Source organism: Hippoglossus stenolepis, chromosome 20, assembly GCF_022539355.2.
Source record: "Hippoglossus stenolepis isolate QCI-W04-F060 chromosome 20, HSTE1.2, whole genome shotgun sequence".
Taxonomy (NCBI): Eukaryota; Metazoa; Chordata; class Actinopteri; order Pleuronectiformes; family Pleuronectidae; genus Hippoglossus; species Hippoglossus stenolepis.
Genome location: NC_061502.1, coordinates 1,963,942 through 1,982,968, shown reverse-complemented (window position 1 = coordinate 1,982,968; position 19,027 = coordinate 1,963,942). Strand labels below are relative to the sequence as shown.

The window sequence follows — 19,027 nt, the reverse complement described above, 5'->3', positions numbered from 1 at the left end:
AAACAACATTCGATTCTTTACATTCTAACTGAAACACTGTGCGGCTGCTTTCACTGAATCACATGATAGATGGTTTTCCGGCTCTTTGCCACCCGGCCTCTAAAATCTATTTCTGACACATCCAGAATAGATCTGATACTTAGCACATTAAATGTTATTTCTGTTTTTAAATAGCACTTTTCTAGTCTTACATTCACACACACATTCATACAGTGCATCTATGTGCAGCACCTTTCTCTATGAGAAGGGGCGATTTGGGGTTCAGTATCTTGCCCAAGGACACTTCGGCATTAGGAAAAAGGGGAAGACTGGGATCAAACTGCTGACCTTCTGGTTAGAGTGCTACAGCTCTAACCCCTGAGCCACAGCCACCCATATTATTTAGTTAGTTGATAGAGTGGAGTTCATGATGACGTTACACATGTGGTTGGCTGGCTGAGTGATGGGAGTTGACTGTTACTCTTTCAAAATGAATGGGCCAAACCAGTTTTTCTGTTACACTGTCACTGGCAGAGCGGCCAACATAGTGCATTTGTCTCTCCGCTCAACCCAACCAGTCAAGGCAGACGCCCCCCTGCAAACACAGACTCACACACACAAGTATTTGTTTACTTATTCTAATGAGAGCTTTGCATTGATTTCTATTCATCGTGGACAGCCTAACCAAAACCTTATCTCTAACCTTTACCATGACTTATTAATGCCTACCCCTAACTTTAACCTAACCACAATTCATATCTTAACCCGAATCTTAATCAGGACCTCAAAAATTATGTTTTGCTACTGGTCCTGACCATAGACTGGTCCTGACAAGGCCAGTGTTTATGCTGGGGAAGGTCTTAAAGACGTAAGAAAAATAGGTTCACACACATACATACACACGCACACATCGAGTCAGGTTCTGTTATTGTGAGGTCTCAACCTTATGTAAAGTGCCTTGAGATTATGTGTGTTGTGATTTACCACCAATACAATTTAATTGAACTGGTTAGATTTAACCATGTGTGGTCAGGTTAAGTATCCCATAATGCATTTAGTTTAGGGTAAGGAATATGGGTTGTGTCACATTCATGTCCTTACTTTGTACTCATTAGTGCAAACCATACAAATGGGGAAATGCTTTGATAAACTCCATATCATTCAGTCATATATCTGAATTCGATTATCGAAAATACAATTTAACATACTGAGAAAAATTTTGTTTTCAATCACATTTACCTCTTTCTAACAGATGCTAGGATTGTGTTATTTGTTGATGAAGATGCAGCTTCTCATTTATTTAAATTAGACTGTGGTTGAATTTCTACAAAGGGCTTCAGGGGTTGGTAGTTATTTAAGAGGCTTTTTGTGCAAATGTCCAAGGTTCAAATTGTGTTCCAGAGTCAGACTCAATGTAGAAAGCAGTCACCACGGCGGAGTGTAGAGCTCAGATAAGAAAAAAACCTTTGAAATGTAGTTTATGAGCGTGAGAATTATGCACATTTGAATTTGTTAAATGTCATTTTCAATACACAGAGAATCAATTTCTGCCTCCACCCAAACACCAAGGTGGAGGCAGAAATTGCAGAGACACCTTCATTCACTGGATGCATGAAGTCAAAAGCATCTGCACGGCTGGATAAGAAATATGCAAATGTTTTTCATGATTACAGAGAGCTTACCCCCGAGCCACTGTTCCCCATCAATCTGCATTTCTGGATTTTCCAAAGAAATCCCCTGACATGGTCCTGGGCTTTCCTGTGCAGTCAATTTATGAATATAAGCTCAATAAATACCAGAAATGAATGACCATAAACCAACAGAAAATATGAATACACGTTCCCTTTTTCCCCTAACACCTGTAGTGCAGGACATTGAGAGCAGGGACGTGAGCTCACACTTCCTTCACAAAACAACAGATCTGTGAGACTGGAAACAGACCTGAGGCTGGTTGTCAGGCACAGCAGCGGGTGCAGCTCCCTGGTATTCACCACTACTACTTGCTGCATTTCACAGCACGCTGTTCACTCGACTGAGGAGTGTGAGTGGCAGGCCCCCGTGAAATCACCGTGTGGAGGAGTGATGCATAAACGCACGGCGGGCGTGTGTCGCCCTCGCAAAAGCATTCAGCAGAGACGATGGCAGGAAGTGAAGTCCCTGAGTGGAAAGAGGAGACACAGGTGATGCGCTGGGAGGAGGATAATTAACGCAGAGCTTGCACAGAGGCGTCACGTAAACACCAGGCAAACAGGAGGCCTTACACCAACAGTAATGATGTTTTTAAATGCAGATATGCTTTGAAATGCAAAAGCAAAATGAATCAGATATGAGGTAAGCAGCTGATGATTTGCATCAGGTACATTTTGTTTCTTTTTTAACTTTGCTAAAGCAAAACCAGATCATTTTCTATAGCCTTGTGTCATACAACAATGACACATTATTGTCCCATATCAAAGCTGGAAACACAAATATGGATCATGTGTACATGCCTCTGTATCCCGCTTATATTTAGGTTTATATAGAGATATTAATGTTCATGTAAACAAATTTGGTGTCAAATGGAAGATGTTCATGGGGCAGTGACTAATACAGAGCAAATGGTGAACTGCTGTGTCTTCAACCACTGCTGCTCTGTTTACCTTCACATTTTGTTTACCATTGGACACCTTTTTTCAGCCTATGAAGTCAAAGCTCTCTGAGCCAATGAGCTTACAAAGCCATCAGCCTAACCTGGGTGCTAACAGTCCAACAGTTTACTCAAAAGATGTGCACCTCACATGAGCTGCTGTCACAACAAATGTCGCTCTTTTAGTGGATTACATTTCCTACTGGAGAGGTTTAAATAAAAGTGAAAGGTGAGATATAGTTCTGGAATCTCAGCTGTGTTAACTTGGGCCCAGCATGTTTTTTTCCATTTCTAATCCTGATGTGTCGAGGCCTTAAAGGTAGCGTTGGTATTTTGTTTCTGAAACACTTCTTATCTTACCTGTTAAAATCCTCTTCCCTTCCTGAAAGCCATCAATAAACAAAGTCGTCATAAAAAAGGAAAGAAATAAAGTCTGCAGGTGTTCTCATTGTGAATGACCGAAGTCTTCACAAGCCAGAGAGACATAAACCTCTAAAGCAGAGATAACAGCCAGAAGTCAGCGAGCCAGTCACGGAAAAGTCGGTTTCTAGCAGTAGGAAGTGTGCGTCCAAGGGATTTGGGGGTGGAGCTTTGACAAGAGGTCCGATGGAAGGGGGTGGGATGTATTGGTTCCATATTTTTAAAGTGTAGCCTGCTCTTAATGGCTTCCAGGATTATCAACCCATAACAAGACAAAATGCTGCTCTTACAAAGACCTGTTATATTAAGATACTTATGGGTAAAATAACCACACTGTCTGGTTTGACCAATCAAATTACAAAATGTACATCAGTATCTGAGATTTCTTCTTTCACCTGACCGAAGTAGAAGTGACTATAATCGATGATGCTCAGAGAAATTTGATATTCTAATAGCTGGAACAAGAAAACAAAATGTAAAATAGGCATGGCTGGAGGGAACTCAAAAATGGTTTTGCAATCTAATCTTGACAAATCTCTGTTCCAGTGCTGGTTTATGTTTATGGAGAAAAGGCTGGCAAATTAGAAAATAATCCAATATCATTGTTCCATCATTTCTTTTCTGTCTGTTCAAAATGAACACAATGTTTTACACTGCAGAGATCCACTAAAAAGATTTTAAGTTGATATATCATGGACAAAAAAGTAGCAACGAGAGCTGTATGTAAACGAAGTTCAAGTTTTCAGCAAGTGTTTATGGTATATAGATTTATCCATGTAAAATAAACAACATGAAAATGTTAATTGTTTTTCAGAAAGACAGATTAAAGAAAGTCTAGGTTGACACTGAGTGACATAGTGGAACAGCAGGTATAACCCAAAGCTGACATAAGTAGGTCGTCTCCTAGTCAACTCCAGTCAGCCATAACATTAAAACTGTTTATTTGTTTTAATCTAGCATTGTGTTGCATTGTGGCCTGTTTCAAAACTACTTATTCCGAACCATCAGTGATGTGATTTATCACTTACTTTTTTACTTTCTATTATTTTACATGACTTCATGGCTTGACAAAGATTGATCCACAACACATGCAACAAAGAGCCCACTTCAGACCGGTTACCAAGGTAAGAAATGTCTATTTCTTTATTACATTCAACAGTACAGTACACTGAAATTGCACATTTTCACCAGATATAGCAGCATTCTGACTGGCAAGTGGACTAATCAATAGGCACATCCAAAAACATTGAAATTCAAACATGTTCAAATGGGTCATGGCCACTTTCTGACCACATCCCAACTCCATTTAAGCTGTTAATTTACATGCCCTGTATAACAACTTGTACACAGCTAAAACAAACTGTCCTTTCCCCTCGACTCATGATTCCAGTGGCAAGAAAAGATGTGATCATGTCAAATCCAACAGCGCCCGTGTTTTCTTTTTAGCTCAATATTAAAGTTACAATTCATTTGTGGATACTCCTGCATGGTCGGTGCCATTCAGTGCATTCCAGCAATTATAAAGTGGTTTCATTCTTTTTATGTTTCCTAGTTGACAACTTCACTTAAAGCTTTCTGTTATTACCCAGAGCGACACTCTGAGACAAAGTGCGTTCTGTGGGATGAGTAGGTGGAAAAAGAACCATAGCTAGAGTGACAGCATAAGAGCAAGAGAGCAAGTTTATCCGTGACTGTATTCTTGGCATTAAAAGTCATGTTGCTGCAATGCATTCTGGTCTATGAGTAGGGCTGGCTGATCTACTTGAATATCCCTGGAGCAAAATAACTATGAAGTCTAACAAAGTATTAAAAACAGTCAAGTATTGTCAATAATCAATGTCATAATTATCTTGCTGAATCTCTCATTGACCCGGTACTTCCTGATTTCAGTAGTAATTTTGTAAAATTTTGACTATAAGGCAAAAATCTTGTATGGCTGCTTATGTTTACACATTTAACATTGGGGAACTTGTTTTCACTCAGGGATTTCACTGGAACTAGTATCAAACACCTTCAATTACCCAGCTCTATTATTGAAGCTTTAATTGAAGATCACTAAAGCTGTATGTGGACAGTTGGTTTCCCTCTTCTGCAATGCATTCTTTCCAGTACAGCACTAAATCAAAGACAAATGTACTCAATCTTTGTTCTGCTAAGAGACAAAACAGCCAGCACAGTTGCCTTTGAGTTGACACTTGATATACAATGACCTGATCTCAATCTTCACACACTCTAAAGCTGGACACACACTGTACGATTTAAGCCCGTTTTTGCCCTGATTTCTGAGTCGTATGACTCCATTTTCAGCTTTGTCGTGCAATGTTTGCTGTGCACTGCACAGGGTGGAAATTTATGCACCGATACATTTCTGACAATTTTTGGTCGGCTGACTTCATCGTCTCGCACAGTTGAAGCAGAGCCGCGAGTCGGTCCCTCCGTCTCTGTGCCTTTTTTCCTGATGGCGTGAAGTGGCAAACACAGAGACAGTGAACTGAACTGAAGAAGCCTCTTGGATGAGAGATGAAACGTTTCACTTGATCACATGATGTAACCTCTATAATGAGCTTTAGTTTGACATGCACTGTATGCACTGACTCTGATTGAGGCCACACTGTGGTGGAAACGTTTGCGATTACTAGTCAATAAGAACATAGGGCCCTATTCAAAGCGCAGTTAAAGGTTCAGTGCGCAGGGAGCGTGACTGTGCACATATGGCAAACTGGTGACAGGATGCGCCTGGCGAATCTGTTGACATGGAGAAATTGAGAGATTGAGATGTACTCGTGGTGTGGTACCGGCACGGATTAACCAACCATTGTAGTAAACTTCTCTTATCCTTCCTTTTAAGGAGAGTGTGCACCTCGCAACAGTGTACTGTCATTTTGGTGAGGGCTGACTGCACAGGTTATTGAGGGGGTGTCAAAAGGTAAACCTGTAAACTATCTATCTCCCATTACTAATAAATATTAAATTTTATAGGATAAACCTACTCAAAGGAGATTATGAAAGTATAAAACTACTGTATGTCTAGTTATCCCAACGCTAACAAACCCACAACATCTCAATTGCAGACGATTAACACGCACAGTACGAGTTGGAATTTAACAACAGCATTTCTAAAATCGTACAGTGTATGCCCAGCTTTAATAGAAAACTGGACTTTCACTGCGGTCCAGAAAAAAAGTTACATTTGGCATCAAGTATTTAAGTGTAAAAAATATCAATAGACCAATCATACTCACCAGACTAATCTGATATTATAGAAAATATAGCATGATTCTAAAACAAGTTTCAGTCCAGCCATGGGGTACTGAACATCACCACCACAATGAGAGAAATGAATTGAAGCTTTCACCAGAAAGTGAAGCCTCTGACTGAACACTAAAACATTTTGCACATGGAGAGTCCAGTTGCTTTTGACCCCCAGATATTCCATGGCTACCACGAATCTTAACATACACCCTGACTGTTTCTGAGCATCAGTGCAAAAATGGTGAGTCAGACTAAAATTAGCACAGCATTAAACACTGTTCTTATGAGGGTTCCAGCAAAAATGCAAGGTTGTCCAGCAAAAAGGTTGACCCTGACTCAACTTTTGCTGCAACACAGCACATCATCCAGCCAATCAGACATATAGCACACAATACCCTGCACACTTCCACTGTGAGTAACAGCGTCATATAATTATGTCAATATTGGCAAGATGCAGGAGAAGATGGTTTCTCTAAGGGATGGGTTTAAAAAAAAAAAAAAAAATCTATATCCTACAGCTGACTATATGATAAAACAATTCTCAAGTATCTTCTTTTGTCAAACAAAAAAAAAAATATTCATCAAAATTGGGTATTAAAATATATAGATTTTTTCTATAGGTGAAGAATCTCAGATATTGTAACAGAATGGGTATCAAAGAAAACCCAGCCTACTTCTAAATTGTAATGCCCTGATTTAAAAACAATTTTTTATCACTGAACAGTGTTTTGGAATCAAACAAGCTTTGAAACTCATAGATGTTTGCTTCAAACTGGACTTTGTAGATTGCATTTCACCTGCGCCCTGTAGCAACACACCCACATTAACCCTGCCCCATGCCTTTTTTAATGCAGTGCTACTTTCTGTCTGAACACCTGCTAAGAGAAGTTTACCACCAAACAGCAAAACAGGCAAATACAGTACAGTATGTAAAGATTTAAGTGTTTGAGTGTGGATTTTACTTCAAACCACAGAGCGATGCTCTCCGCACACATAGACTGCGCTTGGCTGTATGCGCCGCTTCGTGTTTCCTGGCAGCTGAGGAAGAAACTTAAAGTACTTGGGCATCAGATCAAGGCAGGCATCGCGGAACTTCTTGATCCGCCAGTAGTAAATGAGAGGGTTGAGGGCTGACTTGAGGTAGCACAACCACAGGACCCATGTGCTGATTTGAAAAAAGCTGTCTTTGTGGTAGAACCCATCGCTAAAGGTAGTTACCAGGCTATAGGCAGTGAAGGGTGCCCAGCACACTGTAAACACGGAGAAGAGGATGAGGATGGTGGTGAAGGCACGGGTCTTGAAGCTCATGTCTATATTCATTTGGAAGGGCCTCTGGAGGCTCAGCAGACCCAGTTTGCTGGCCTGGCTTAGACAGATGCTGTCTGGGTGGCTGTGGATGCGGATGGCATTGTGGCGGATGGTGTTCAGGATCCCCATGAATGTGTATAGCATGACCATGAAAGGCATGAAGAAGAAGACTAACATTAGGATCAATACATAGGCATGGTAGCCAGGCTCAATGCTGTAGCCAAATACACACTGAGGGGCCCTGGGGGGGATCTGAAGGGGAGGGGAGCCAACCGCCAGGGGGAACGAGAAAATGAATGATAGTCCCCATGTGACCACTATAAGCACTTTAGCTCTCTGTGGGCTCAGCTTATCTTGCTTCTGGACAATAATAAGAAAGCGATCTATGCTTATTATAAGCAGTACAGCCACGCCTTCCATCACAAAGAACCAAAAGAGCATGGCCGACACTCGACAGAAAACGTCTCCAAAAATCCAGTTGGTGGTCACCACAGTAACCAGAGCAAAGGGCATGTTCAGGATGGCCAGCATCATGTCTGCAAATGCCAGGCTTGCCAGGAGGATGTTAATGGCCGAGCGCATGGCAGATCTCTGGTACACCATCAGGCACACCACCACATTTCCCAACAGTGCCACCAGCAGGATGGCAACCATAACAGAGCAAAAGAAGACCTGCAGAGGGAGGCCGACACCCTGTAGACTCCTCTGGGCCTCCGCTGTTGGCATGACCGGCTCCAGGGGCGAGCGGGAGCCCAGGGAAAGGTTCGCCATGGAGATGTTCTCCATCGCCAGCCTCTCAGATAAGTTCAGCAGCCCCGTATAGAGGCAGCAGAGACTGATGTTGATGTCCCTTGCCTCTGGAGGGGGGGCAGTAGTGGAGTGTACCATTCTTCCCCAGGGTGAGCAACCATTGTTGCTGGTGAGCTCATCCCAAACATGGTGCTGTGGATGCAGGTATTCCCAGCTCAATGCAACATGGCGGCGTCTTCATGGCTGTGGGACCCTAAGAAATAAACAAAAATGTAGTGAATACAGAGAAAAGAAATATAATAAAAGTTCAATTCACCAAAATACCCCTAATTTGATCTCCCCAATTAATTCATACCACCAATCTCCATTATTAGTACTGACACAAAACACAAAGTCTAGATGCTAATGTTGTTTTAAAGCGTTTTAATTTGTGTTGTAGCAAATTTCCATTGATTTGCATGCAAACTACCCTTCCTTTAACAAACAGCTAATTCTAATTTGTTCAATTTATAGTAACGGTTTTGTATTTTGGAAGCATGATGGATTAAATAAAATTGTTATGATTAAAGTTTAAATGAACCGTGGAACCAGCACACTGCACAAAAATGTACTTATATTAATAGACCTATTCATTTTAGGGGGTCACACAAACTGTTCATTCTTCTTTTTTTTTTAAAGAGCACAACAAATGAAGGAGCATTTTTTGTTGTCAGGAGTCTGTGTCCACATTCGCACGTCCGGCTGAGAGCAAGCCGAACCATGAACTGGCCTTAAGTAAGAGGACATGCTTAGCCTAGGTGGACACAACAAGCCTGAATATACAGTTACAAAATACAGCTACCTACAACTACAACACTGACTTACAAGGCTTACTCATTTCTTTAAACCATGCAGATTGGTAAAAATCCCACTTTGTTATTTTAGGAGTTGTGCACTTGAGCTCTTATTTATTTCTATTCGACACACAGACACGAGTTTGCCATTCATCTTTTCATTTTTTCCTCAAGACAGAAATGTAATAATTGTATTTTAACAATAAGGTGAAATAGAATATGAACTAAAGTAGAAATTAAAAGCATTTGTTCACATGAATCTTTTATTAGACTGAAATGTGAAAACAAATCCTGTTAACTGCTTTTCTCACCCGCTGCCAGTAAAACAGCCAGTGTTCAACTGGAGACAAGTCAAATAGTGCAATAAAACCTTATCACTTGTATAAACACGGACACTGTTTATTTCAGACTGCCTGGTATCATTAACAGTGACTAAGAGACTAATGCCAAATCGTAAACACAAGCCATAGAAAGAGTCCATTTGTACTGTGAGTACTTTTCCACATAAATTATGTGGTTTCATTACTTCATTAATAATTTAAAGGAAATCAAGGAAATAGATATTCAGTCAATTTTTGGGACAACAGCAACTGTCCATGCTTAAACATGGGTTGGCTGCAAATGTAGCTATGATAGTGTTATCACATGTCCCCAAGACAGTCGAGAGAAAAGCTGTAGTACGGAGATAAACAGGCCGGCAGCCGCCAAGTTCAGTTTGCTCTATTCTCCTGGTGTATTGTCTGCTTCAATAATACCTACTGCTTCATCCCAATGGAGACCTCGTGAAGAAGCGGGTTTCACTTTGGCCTAGTTCCGGCTCCATTCACCTCACATACTTACAAACTCATTTTCTAAGGTCATGGGCTTTGTGGAACCCAATTCTGAACATACCGTGCAGCACTCTGCCATAACAGGGGATATAATGCCACATCTCATTCCTTTCCTTTGGAGGCGGCGTGACCTAAAATGTTAAAATAGCCACTTAAGCCTCCAAGCAATCAAGTAAACCTGCAGTAAAAATGGATGATCGGGTACTTGGCGTTCTGAAAGACGGTGGCAACGCAATCATGCAACTGAGAATTGTATAGAGAGCATCCTGAGAGCTTCTTAGCCACAGACCCTCACCTTAAATAGCTTGGAAGAAGAGTTAGGAGAAACAGGGTTGCTGCTGAAGTAAGTCTTTGATGGTGTATACTGAAAAAATTCCCGAGTTCATGTACTGGTTCACCTCAGAGCAGCGTTGTTACTGTTAAGCAAAGCGGATATATATGTCTCTCTATATGATTTCTGCATATTGAAATGTAAAAGATTTCATGGAGATGATTAGTTACATCATAGTCAAAAACTAAGAAGCCATGCTGAGCAGATAACTAGGAATCCAAACCATTCGAGATGGAATGAGAGGAAGCCTTTAAAGAAGTGGTGGATAAGGAAAAGACTGTAGCTTTAAAACGCAACTGTGTTTAAGTTAGCTTTTCATTCACAGGCACTGTAAATGAACTGAAGAATTTTAAATCTACAGCTTATAGTTTGGCTACATGGGTTAATGGTTTTGCCACCAAACACAGTTTCTTGTGGGAGGCAGGTGGGAGTGATGGTCTCTCACAAAGAGCTTCGGCCATTGTTGTGCTTAAGAGACGAGAGGTTTTAATACACAATCTCAGCAGCACGACTTCTTGCTAATTGGAAAGATGACACTAGCTGGTTAGCATGCTAACTTCAGTAGAAGAGAAATGAAACCACAGGAGTTACCACGGGCGATACGTTCCACATATGTGGACAGATGTTGACGAGTAATGGGATGAAGTCTGATGCACAAGCCGAAACTTTTATGCCAGATTGGAAAGTATAACAGCTGCCAATGTTGTCATGGGCTGTGTGAAAAAAAACGTTACGTAGCACCTTTAAATTTGTTTCAAAATTCCTCATAATTTTTGACTGCGAATTCCTCATAATGCAGTCAAACACTAATCAATTCAATGTTGGCATCTAGACCTTTTTTTCCATTTAACGCAAGTTTTAAGATAAAAAAATTACAAATTTTAGTAACTTGACTACACAGTATTACAAAATGTTTACTTATGCACTGATTTGCAAAACTGGCAAACTTCAAAATCTGATTTGAGCGGTTGAAGACTTCTGAAATGTTCGAAGTGGGGGATTTGATCTCGACAGAGATGCGTAGATATTCAAAGTCTAAATATATTGAAGCTTTAAATCCAGTGGCATTTAAAAGTCAACATTTAGCATTGATTATTCCAGCTGATAAATGTTGTATTAAGTTTGATGTGTGTTAAAGAAAGGAACACTTAGATCAGTGCAGGCTTCTGACAATAATAACCCTGATGAGCTCGCTGGTTGCCATATGTGACAGACCCATGATGATTCAGGCAAATCACCTCTATCACACTCAACAGCTGATGCACACACACACGCATGTGGAATAAACTCAGGGGTCTTGTGATTTTTGGAGGAATACAATCACTGCCAATCAGAATGACACCTCCTCCAGAGCAGGCCCTCCCTCCATCCCACCCCATCACATGTGTGACATGTTTCTGAAACTTACAGTCATACAAACACTGTCTCTATGCTGCTCCATCAAATCTCCGAGGACACACTGAGCGTCCGTGGAGAGTTGACATGTTAGCAGACGACACAGTGTGTTTACACCCAGGAGCCCATCATGGTGTCGCCCTGTTAACAACACGCCAGTGAACAATAACAGGACACCCAGCTGGCTCGGGTTTCGGATGGCTCCTCGCTGATCTCACCTGCTTCGTTCTCCCATGAGGCTCAGTCCTCCACACGGTGCATCTCACCGACGGCAAAGAGGTCTCCTCCCGCTCGAAGTCCACCCCACGAACCGCGGCTCTGCAGAACAAGAGCAGAGAGGGTTTCAATCCGAGGCGTGGAGCCGTGTGCGAGGCCGTGTGTTTGATCAACAGTGCGACAGCCGCCGGAGCCTCCACCTACACAGATGGAGCCGGAGGAAAAGTGAAATCCGCATTCGCCTGGTGTCGCTTTGTTTCCGGGGGAGCAGGAGCGAGGCGGCGCCGCTTCGCCAGTGGAGCTCGTGTTGTTCAGCCGCTTCTATCTCCTTCTCTTCATGCAGCTGCGACGTGTGAGCGGCTCATCCTACACACACACACACACACACGTAACACACATGTAGCTCACTGAACACTGCGTGGAGCCGGAGACACCACCATCAACACACTGGGGCACACTGCCCTCACTGTTCGATACCCGCAGCAGCACCAGGGAGACAGGCGCCACTTCCTGTTTGGACCTTCAACATAAACGTCTTTCCCCCGTTTTTATGAAAATATACATATATACACAAGAAATAGTTGAAAACAAATATATATAGACTGTGAAAAGACAGCATTGTGTGGTGAATACATATGCATAAAAAATAAATAATAGTGTATATTTGTTTTTTTACTTGTATTTATAAGACTAATGTTTTATACTTTGAACTATATTATATATTGTTTAACTGTAATCTTGGAGTAAGATGGCACGAGACGTTTTACCGTATGGTACCACAGAGGTAGATTCAATGTGCAGTTTCAGGGTCATTAAAGACAACACAGAGACGAAATTTAAAGAAATCAACTGCAAATCAGAACGCGCAGTTTAAGACATTGTTTAAGCAAAAATAAAAGAGATTAAGAGCAGAATAAATAAATTAAAAGTGGTAAAAGACATAAGAAGGAGACATTTGTATAAAAAAAAAAATTAAGGGAGTAAACTGATACTAATAGGTGGTTCTGGCCAATTTCTGCTCATTGCTCTAACATTTTATTGTGAAAGAAGAAAAATGCAGCTTCCGGCGGTTTTCACGCTCTCTTTGGTTGGTTTGACGCAGCTTTGTATTCTGTGATGACTGACACCTACAGGAGCCAATTATATTGCTGAAATGTGGACTTTTATTAGGATACGCCCCTTTTATTCGTCGTCTGATTGACGGGGTTGGACAAAGTGGGCGCGGCTTCGGATGAAGGAAGTACTTATTTGGTCATGTATCTCTGTTAAAGGTGGTAAAATGACAAATGGAGCTTGTTATTGTTTAAGTCATATTATTTACTGTGTATTCAGTTTGTGAATATGTGATTTCAACAAAACACTAATAACACTTAATATTCATTTGCATGACCACACATCAAATAAGAAGATAATCATCACAGTACTCACATTATCTACAGTAGATACATGACTGATTATCTAGAGCAGAGGTCTTCAACACGGGGTCCGCAAAATTTTTGGTTGATTAGACAATTTTTTATATTTTTTTAATTTTTAATTTTATTTCCAACCAATTCTTTCCCCACAAATTTAAATGTCTTTAAATACACATTAACATGCATCCAACATATTGTGAGGCTGATATGACCCTCTGCCTGACAACCTCCATCCGGAGGTTAGATAAGTTGTGTGCTACTCATCAGGGACAGACATCTCACTAATGTGGGAGTATGTGTGCCATCCACAGATGGCTTGAGGATTCACTGTCCCTTCTACATGAATGTTTAAAATAAAAACATGAATCTGTGAATTATTTTAATAGCTCAGTGTTGTATGCAAGATGTATGTTTATAAATGGCAGTGGCACGGCCACCCTGTACCTTGCACGTTTAAATTAAAAACATGAATATATGAACCTGTGTAATATTTGAATAGCTTAGTATTGAATGCAAAATAACAGAGTAGCTATGTTTATACATGTCACTAGGCCCAGTTTAATATAAAACACAATTTTATACAATATATATAGTAGGGGTCCCTGCTCCATCTCTCCACCAGTTTGGGGGTCCTTGGCCTGATCTAGAGGTTTTGTTATGAATTTAAAAACCTTTGTCTGAGGTCACATCATTTGGTTTGGAGGGTGGATTCAGCCCTGGAGCCATTATTTGACAACCATTGCAGTATGTGGTAGCTATTTAGCTTAATGGCATAGTAATGTATTTTCTTCATGAAAAACCCAGTGCAGCAGATTCTGTCATTGGAGCCCTGATGGAGCTACAATGACTCGAGTGTTAGCCGACTGGGTCGACACAATAATATGATAGATGCTGTTTTGCCTCTTTAGACAAAAATGTACTGTTAAAGTCCTTGGGTAAATAAGGTGTTTGCTGGACAGTTAAGGAATAGTCCAACATTTTGGAAATGTGCATTTTTTGCTTTCTTTCCAAGAGTGAGATGAGAAGAGTCACTTTAAATATGTTGTCTTTGCATCATGTTTGTCAAAATTATTGTATTTGAGGTGACTAGTACAACCACAATGTAAATACTGTTACATTGCAGTAAAGGTCCTGCATTTAATATAATGCTGGGACTATTAATCATATTTAATACATTTGACTTATATAAATAAATTAAAGTTAAAACATTTTTAGGGCCCGAGCACCGAACAGAGTGGGAGACAGTGAGACAGTGAGGCCCTATTGAAATTGTAAGGATTATTATTATTTTTCAGGCAAATGAATTGGCTTTTTAAGGGCTTTAACATGCTCCAATCGTTACCAAAGTTTGCAGAAAATTAGAAAGTGGTGAAAATGTACATATTCTGGAGTAATTTTAATTCCATCATAATTCCACTGGGGCTGGGACAACAGGACACATCTGATTGGACACCTTCCACAGGAGACCTCTGATTGGCTGTTGTCTTTTTGACTCTGCCTTTAATGCTGTTAAAGTTGAAGAAAGTTTCTTATTGCACTCTGACCTTGTGTAAGGTAAGTCATGTCTCATTCTCTTGAACTCTGTATTTATCCATCATGCTAACCTCTACAATTCAGGCTCATAATTCAACTTTGAAATGATGCTACTGTAAAATATGAAGCTGCTGCTGTTACCTGCTGCTGTTAAATGTTGATAATGTGCTGGTTTCTGTGCTGGTTGTTTATTAAATGTATTTATTCAAATGGGATAAACCCCTCGAGTTGCACCAACTGGTTTTCAAGAGGTTGGTTGCTTTCATAACAAATGAAGGAACATTGTTGACGGCTCGTCTTGTGTTTTCTGCTGCTTATATCGATTCCTATGGTGTTCTTGACATCTGGGCCCGAGCACCGAACAGTAGGAGACAGTGGGAGGCCCTATTGCAATTGTAAGGATTATTATTATTATTATTTTTTTTTTTTTTCAGGCAAATGAATTGGCTTTTTGAGGGCTTTAACATGCTCAAGTAGTTACCAAAGTTTGCAGAAAATTAGAAAGTGGGGAAAATGTACATATTCTGGAGTAATTTTAATTTACATTATTACTGCTGATGCAGTGCTGTAGTATGTCAAAGTGGAGCTACATTTTCCAATAAATATCAAACTTTTAAATCATATTCAATAAGAGGATCAGATTTAAGCTCTTCCAGTTCAAATGTATAGTGGAGGCAAAGTGTAGAGTAGCATAAAATGGAAATGCTAGAGTACAAATAGCTCAAAACTGCACCCATGAGTCTGAATGTAGTTAGCCAATAGCTTAGCATAATGACTTAAATCTGGGGGATAGTGAAGATTACGAATACCCAGCCACTCTGTGAAGTGACTCTAGCTACAGGCCAAGTATTACTGAGTTTACGAGGCATCAGTAGTTATGTTTCTCAACTTTAGATGGAGCTAGGCTAGTTGTTAGCTTGACTAACCACATCCAGCTGTGCACAAAACACACAAACACGAGATAAATACCCATCTTTCATCTCACCATTGGAGGGAACGCTAATAAGTGTATTTCTGAAAAACGTTACATTCCATTGAATTCGGATTTCTCAACCATTTTCTAGACCTCCCGAGTATAATTACTCGTGTTGCATTTTCACCAGCTTTCCAAAATCTCCACATGGACTCTAAGAAAAAATACTATAATTAAGATGGAATCATTTTTCAATAGATAGTGAGTTCTTAGACCCACTGTATTTATTAATATTTTATTATTTTTCATAGTTTCTTTCATCGTCATTTGTGTCCAAACCCCGAGCTTGAGATACTGTGGCTGATCCGCTCCAGGTCAGGTGACTCTCCCAATACCAGTACATCGACATACATGAATAAATCAGTTTAACATTTGATCTTATCTAATGATCACCATCAGTCCAGTCCTACGAAGCGTTTATCTGCCTGGCATCGTCGCTCTTGGGCGGTATGATCTTGACCTGGAAGGGGATGAAGAACTCAGCAAGAGCCTTTGTGTCTTTCAAGTCAAGAGAATATTCCTGAGCAATCTTTTCCAGCGTCCACGTCTGAGGGTGTTGCTGGTGGCTGCTCAGGGCCTTCAGAGCCTCAGCGATGGTCAGTTTGCCTCTAGGAACGTCCGTGAGCTCCGCCAGGCCGTATGCCCCCCCTGGTAAACTGTACCTGAGCGGCCGGCGCTCTCCCTCTTTACCCTCTGTGACCTCCTTTGACGCCTGTGGGAAGATCAAGGTAAAGGAAATGAGTGGGAAATAAAAAGCCTATTGTTTTGTTGAATACACACTTAGCCGTGAAGAGATTCCTAACATGTAATGATTCTGAAACCAAAGAAGTGTGATGCAAATGTCCTCAATCTTGTATTGCGATACAGGACGACAGAACACCACCACTGCAGGTGAAGCCTGCTGAGCTCTCCCTAATCTACTTTTTGATTTCCATATTAACACATGTTAATTACCAAATTATTAACATTTAAAGTTAGGGCAGGATGCTGTCTATTTAGTAATTACTAAATTTGTTTTTTTCTTCCTACAGCATATGACATGTTTGGTCCAAATACGCCTGCTGTAAGAGTTAGGTATTACAGCAGGCGCACACACACACACACACGAAAATAAATAAATAAATCTAGGTCTGAACTGAAAAGTAAATAGGAACCAGCTTAGTAACAAATTAGCTACAGCAATGTTTTGGTGCCCTGATATGTCAAATGTGTGTGGGGTCACACACACACACACACACACACACACACACATTTGACCCAGCTACAAACAGCTGTAGCTACACACCCAGTGAAGGTTAGATAACAGCTCCTGTTTCACCCTAATGTGTGTGTGTGTCCCTAATTGTATTCTTCTGAGCCAGACAACTTTATTGTTATCCAAATACCAGTACCAAACACACTCACACACAGTAGTTTACTAAGACGTCTCACATAAACCATCCTACTGCAGCAAATTCTCACTTTAGTATCAAGTGTGGATTGATCCACCACTGAAAATAGTCCCAGACATTTTACTACTTTAGTTAAACTATACGTGTGTGGTGAGCAAATAGGATGGAAGTGACTAGAAATGTTCATTTTGTAGCTCTAATTATTCCATTAGTTACAAATGAGCTCAAACAAAGCAGCATCACAGCCTTTAAAAACAAGTCTGACCTCTGCTGCTGGATCCGTGGACTCCACATACACAGACCTGAGGAGGCTCAGCAGAGGGTCGTTCTTCTGGTTCACTGTGTCCACCACTGAAACACACACACACACACACACACACAGGGCATGAACACACTGTGTGATGGACCTGCTGTGACCCTGAGGACACAGTCACAGTTACATATGGTCGCGTGTCGCTCACCTTCAGACGGCGGCGCGCTGGACTCGTGTCGCGGAGCCGCCCGCGGCTTCTCTCTGGAAATTTCTCGGATCACTCGGTTCTCCAGGTTGAAGTTTCTGAACATACGAGCAACACGCGACCCCATCTTTGACCATCAGCCGAAAACTCTCTACCAATAAAGTTTATTCAAACTGTCGACGGCGAGCGAGGAGGGTCATTTTCATGGCGAAAAGGCGAACACAGTAAATAGCTGCGATGGAAGGATGGAACATTGCTTTATAAAACTGCAATATAAAACTTTGTAATAAATATATTATATACACAATACAAACGGTATATATTATATACAGTCTTACTTTAAAGCCCTTCTTTTATAGACAATAATATATTAATAATGGTTTAATTTGTAAAGCACTACAAGTAACAAATTGCTTTACAATAAACATTACAAAGCTCACAAACAATAATATCAACAACAACAACAATAATAATACAGATAATAAAAGCATTTATTGGCCCCTCTGTATAAATTGTGGCCCTTTATGGCCCCTGATTTACAAAAATCATAGATCTGCCACTGATAAATTTATTCCAAACATCATATTTGAAGAGGGAAATGATTTATTTATTTTTATTTTTATCACATGCATGAGGGTTCTCACCTTCTCTCTAACTTGGAGGGAGTCTAGTAAAATGTATTTAGTATCTTATAAGGATGAGTTTTGACTGTGTTTCCCGTCTGTGACAACACAATGATCCAGGTCTCTTTCCCAGCACAATTTAAGGACATTTAATTTTAGCCATTGCATACTTTTAAAATTTGACCTACCATGATTCTTGTGTCAAATCTGACATGAAAGTTCCTGAATCCCAGTTGAACCCTGCTTAATATGTTTTGTATTTGAGAGGTCAATGTCTAACTTGTAGAAATCTCATAAATTCACACTTAATAATCAATTTGTAATTTCATCAAAAGATGTGAAACTGACATCTTCCAGTGTATCTTCCAAATTATCAATACCAGCGCTAAAACAATTATCCAAAAAGATCTGAGGTATTATTCTAAAGATTACTACAACCTGAGCAGTTACATGGCCAACAGATGGCAGTATTTCATACTTGTACACAAAGAGGCTCAACATAAAAACAAACTAAAACAAACTTCATGTTTTCATGGCTTCATGTTTTATCACAATCACAAACAGAGCCTCAGCCTGTTTGTCACAATTCATAGTAATACAAAATCGATAAATCAACCATCCTCTCTGCTCATCGAGTGTGTCGACTGGGCCAGACAACAGAGGTCACTTTTCATCCTGAAAGAAGCAGTATGGA

At 40.5% G+C, this 19,027-nt stretch overlaps 2 protein-coding genes across 3 annotated transcripts; both read right to left on the bottom strand.

The window, feature by feature from the left end:
- Window positions 1-4,141: 4,141 nt before the first annotated feature.
- Window positions 4,142-12,409, bottom strand: gpr63 (G protein-coupled receptor 63). 2 transcript variants are annotated; one of them, XM_035144587.2, is made up of 3 exons: window positions 12,145-12,409; window positions 11,943-12,042; window positions 4,142-8,588 (listed from the first exon to the last, which is right to left on the bottom strand). In XM_035144587.2, the coding sequence occupies exon 3, from the start codon at window positions 8,471-8,473 to the stop codon at window positions 7,241-7,243; it is 1,233 nt and encodes a 410-aa protein (XP_035000478.1). In that variant the 5' UTR covers window positions 8,474-8,588; window positions 11,943-12,042; window positions 12,145-12,409; the 3' UTR covers window positions 4,142-7,240. The 2 variants fall into 2 exon arrangements, with proteins under 2 accessions (XP_035000478.1, XP_047194157.1); XM_047338201.1 differs by having other exon boundaries at window positions 11,943-12,409.
- Window positions 12,410-16,048: 3,639 nt separating this feature from the next.
- ndufaf4 (NADH:ubiquinone oxidoreductase complex assembly factor 4) lies at window positions 16,049-17,889 on the bottom strand. The gene is made up of 3 exons (XM_035143302.2): window positions 17,714-17,889; window positions 17,518-17,603; window positions 16,049-16,573 (listed from the first exon to the last, which is right to left on the bottom strand). Exons 1-3 carry the CDS (start codon window positions 17,835-17,837, stop codon window positions 16,268-16,270), a joined length of 516 nt encoding a protein of 171 aa, XP_034999193.1. The 5' UTR covers window positions 17,838-17,889; the 3' UTR covers window positions 16,049-16,267.
- Between the last annotated feature and the right edge of the window lie 1,138 nt (window positions 17,890-19,027).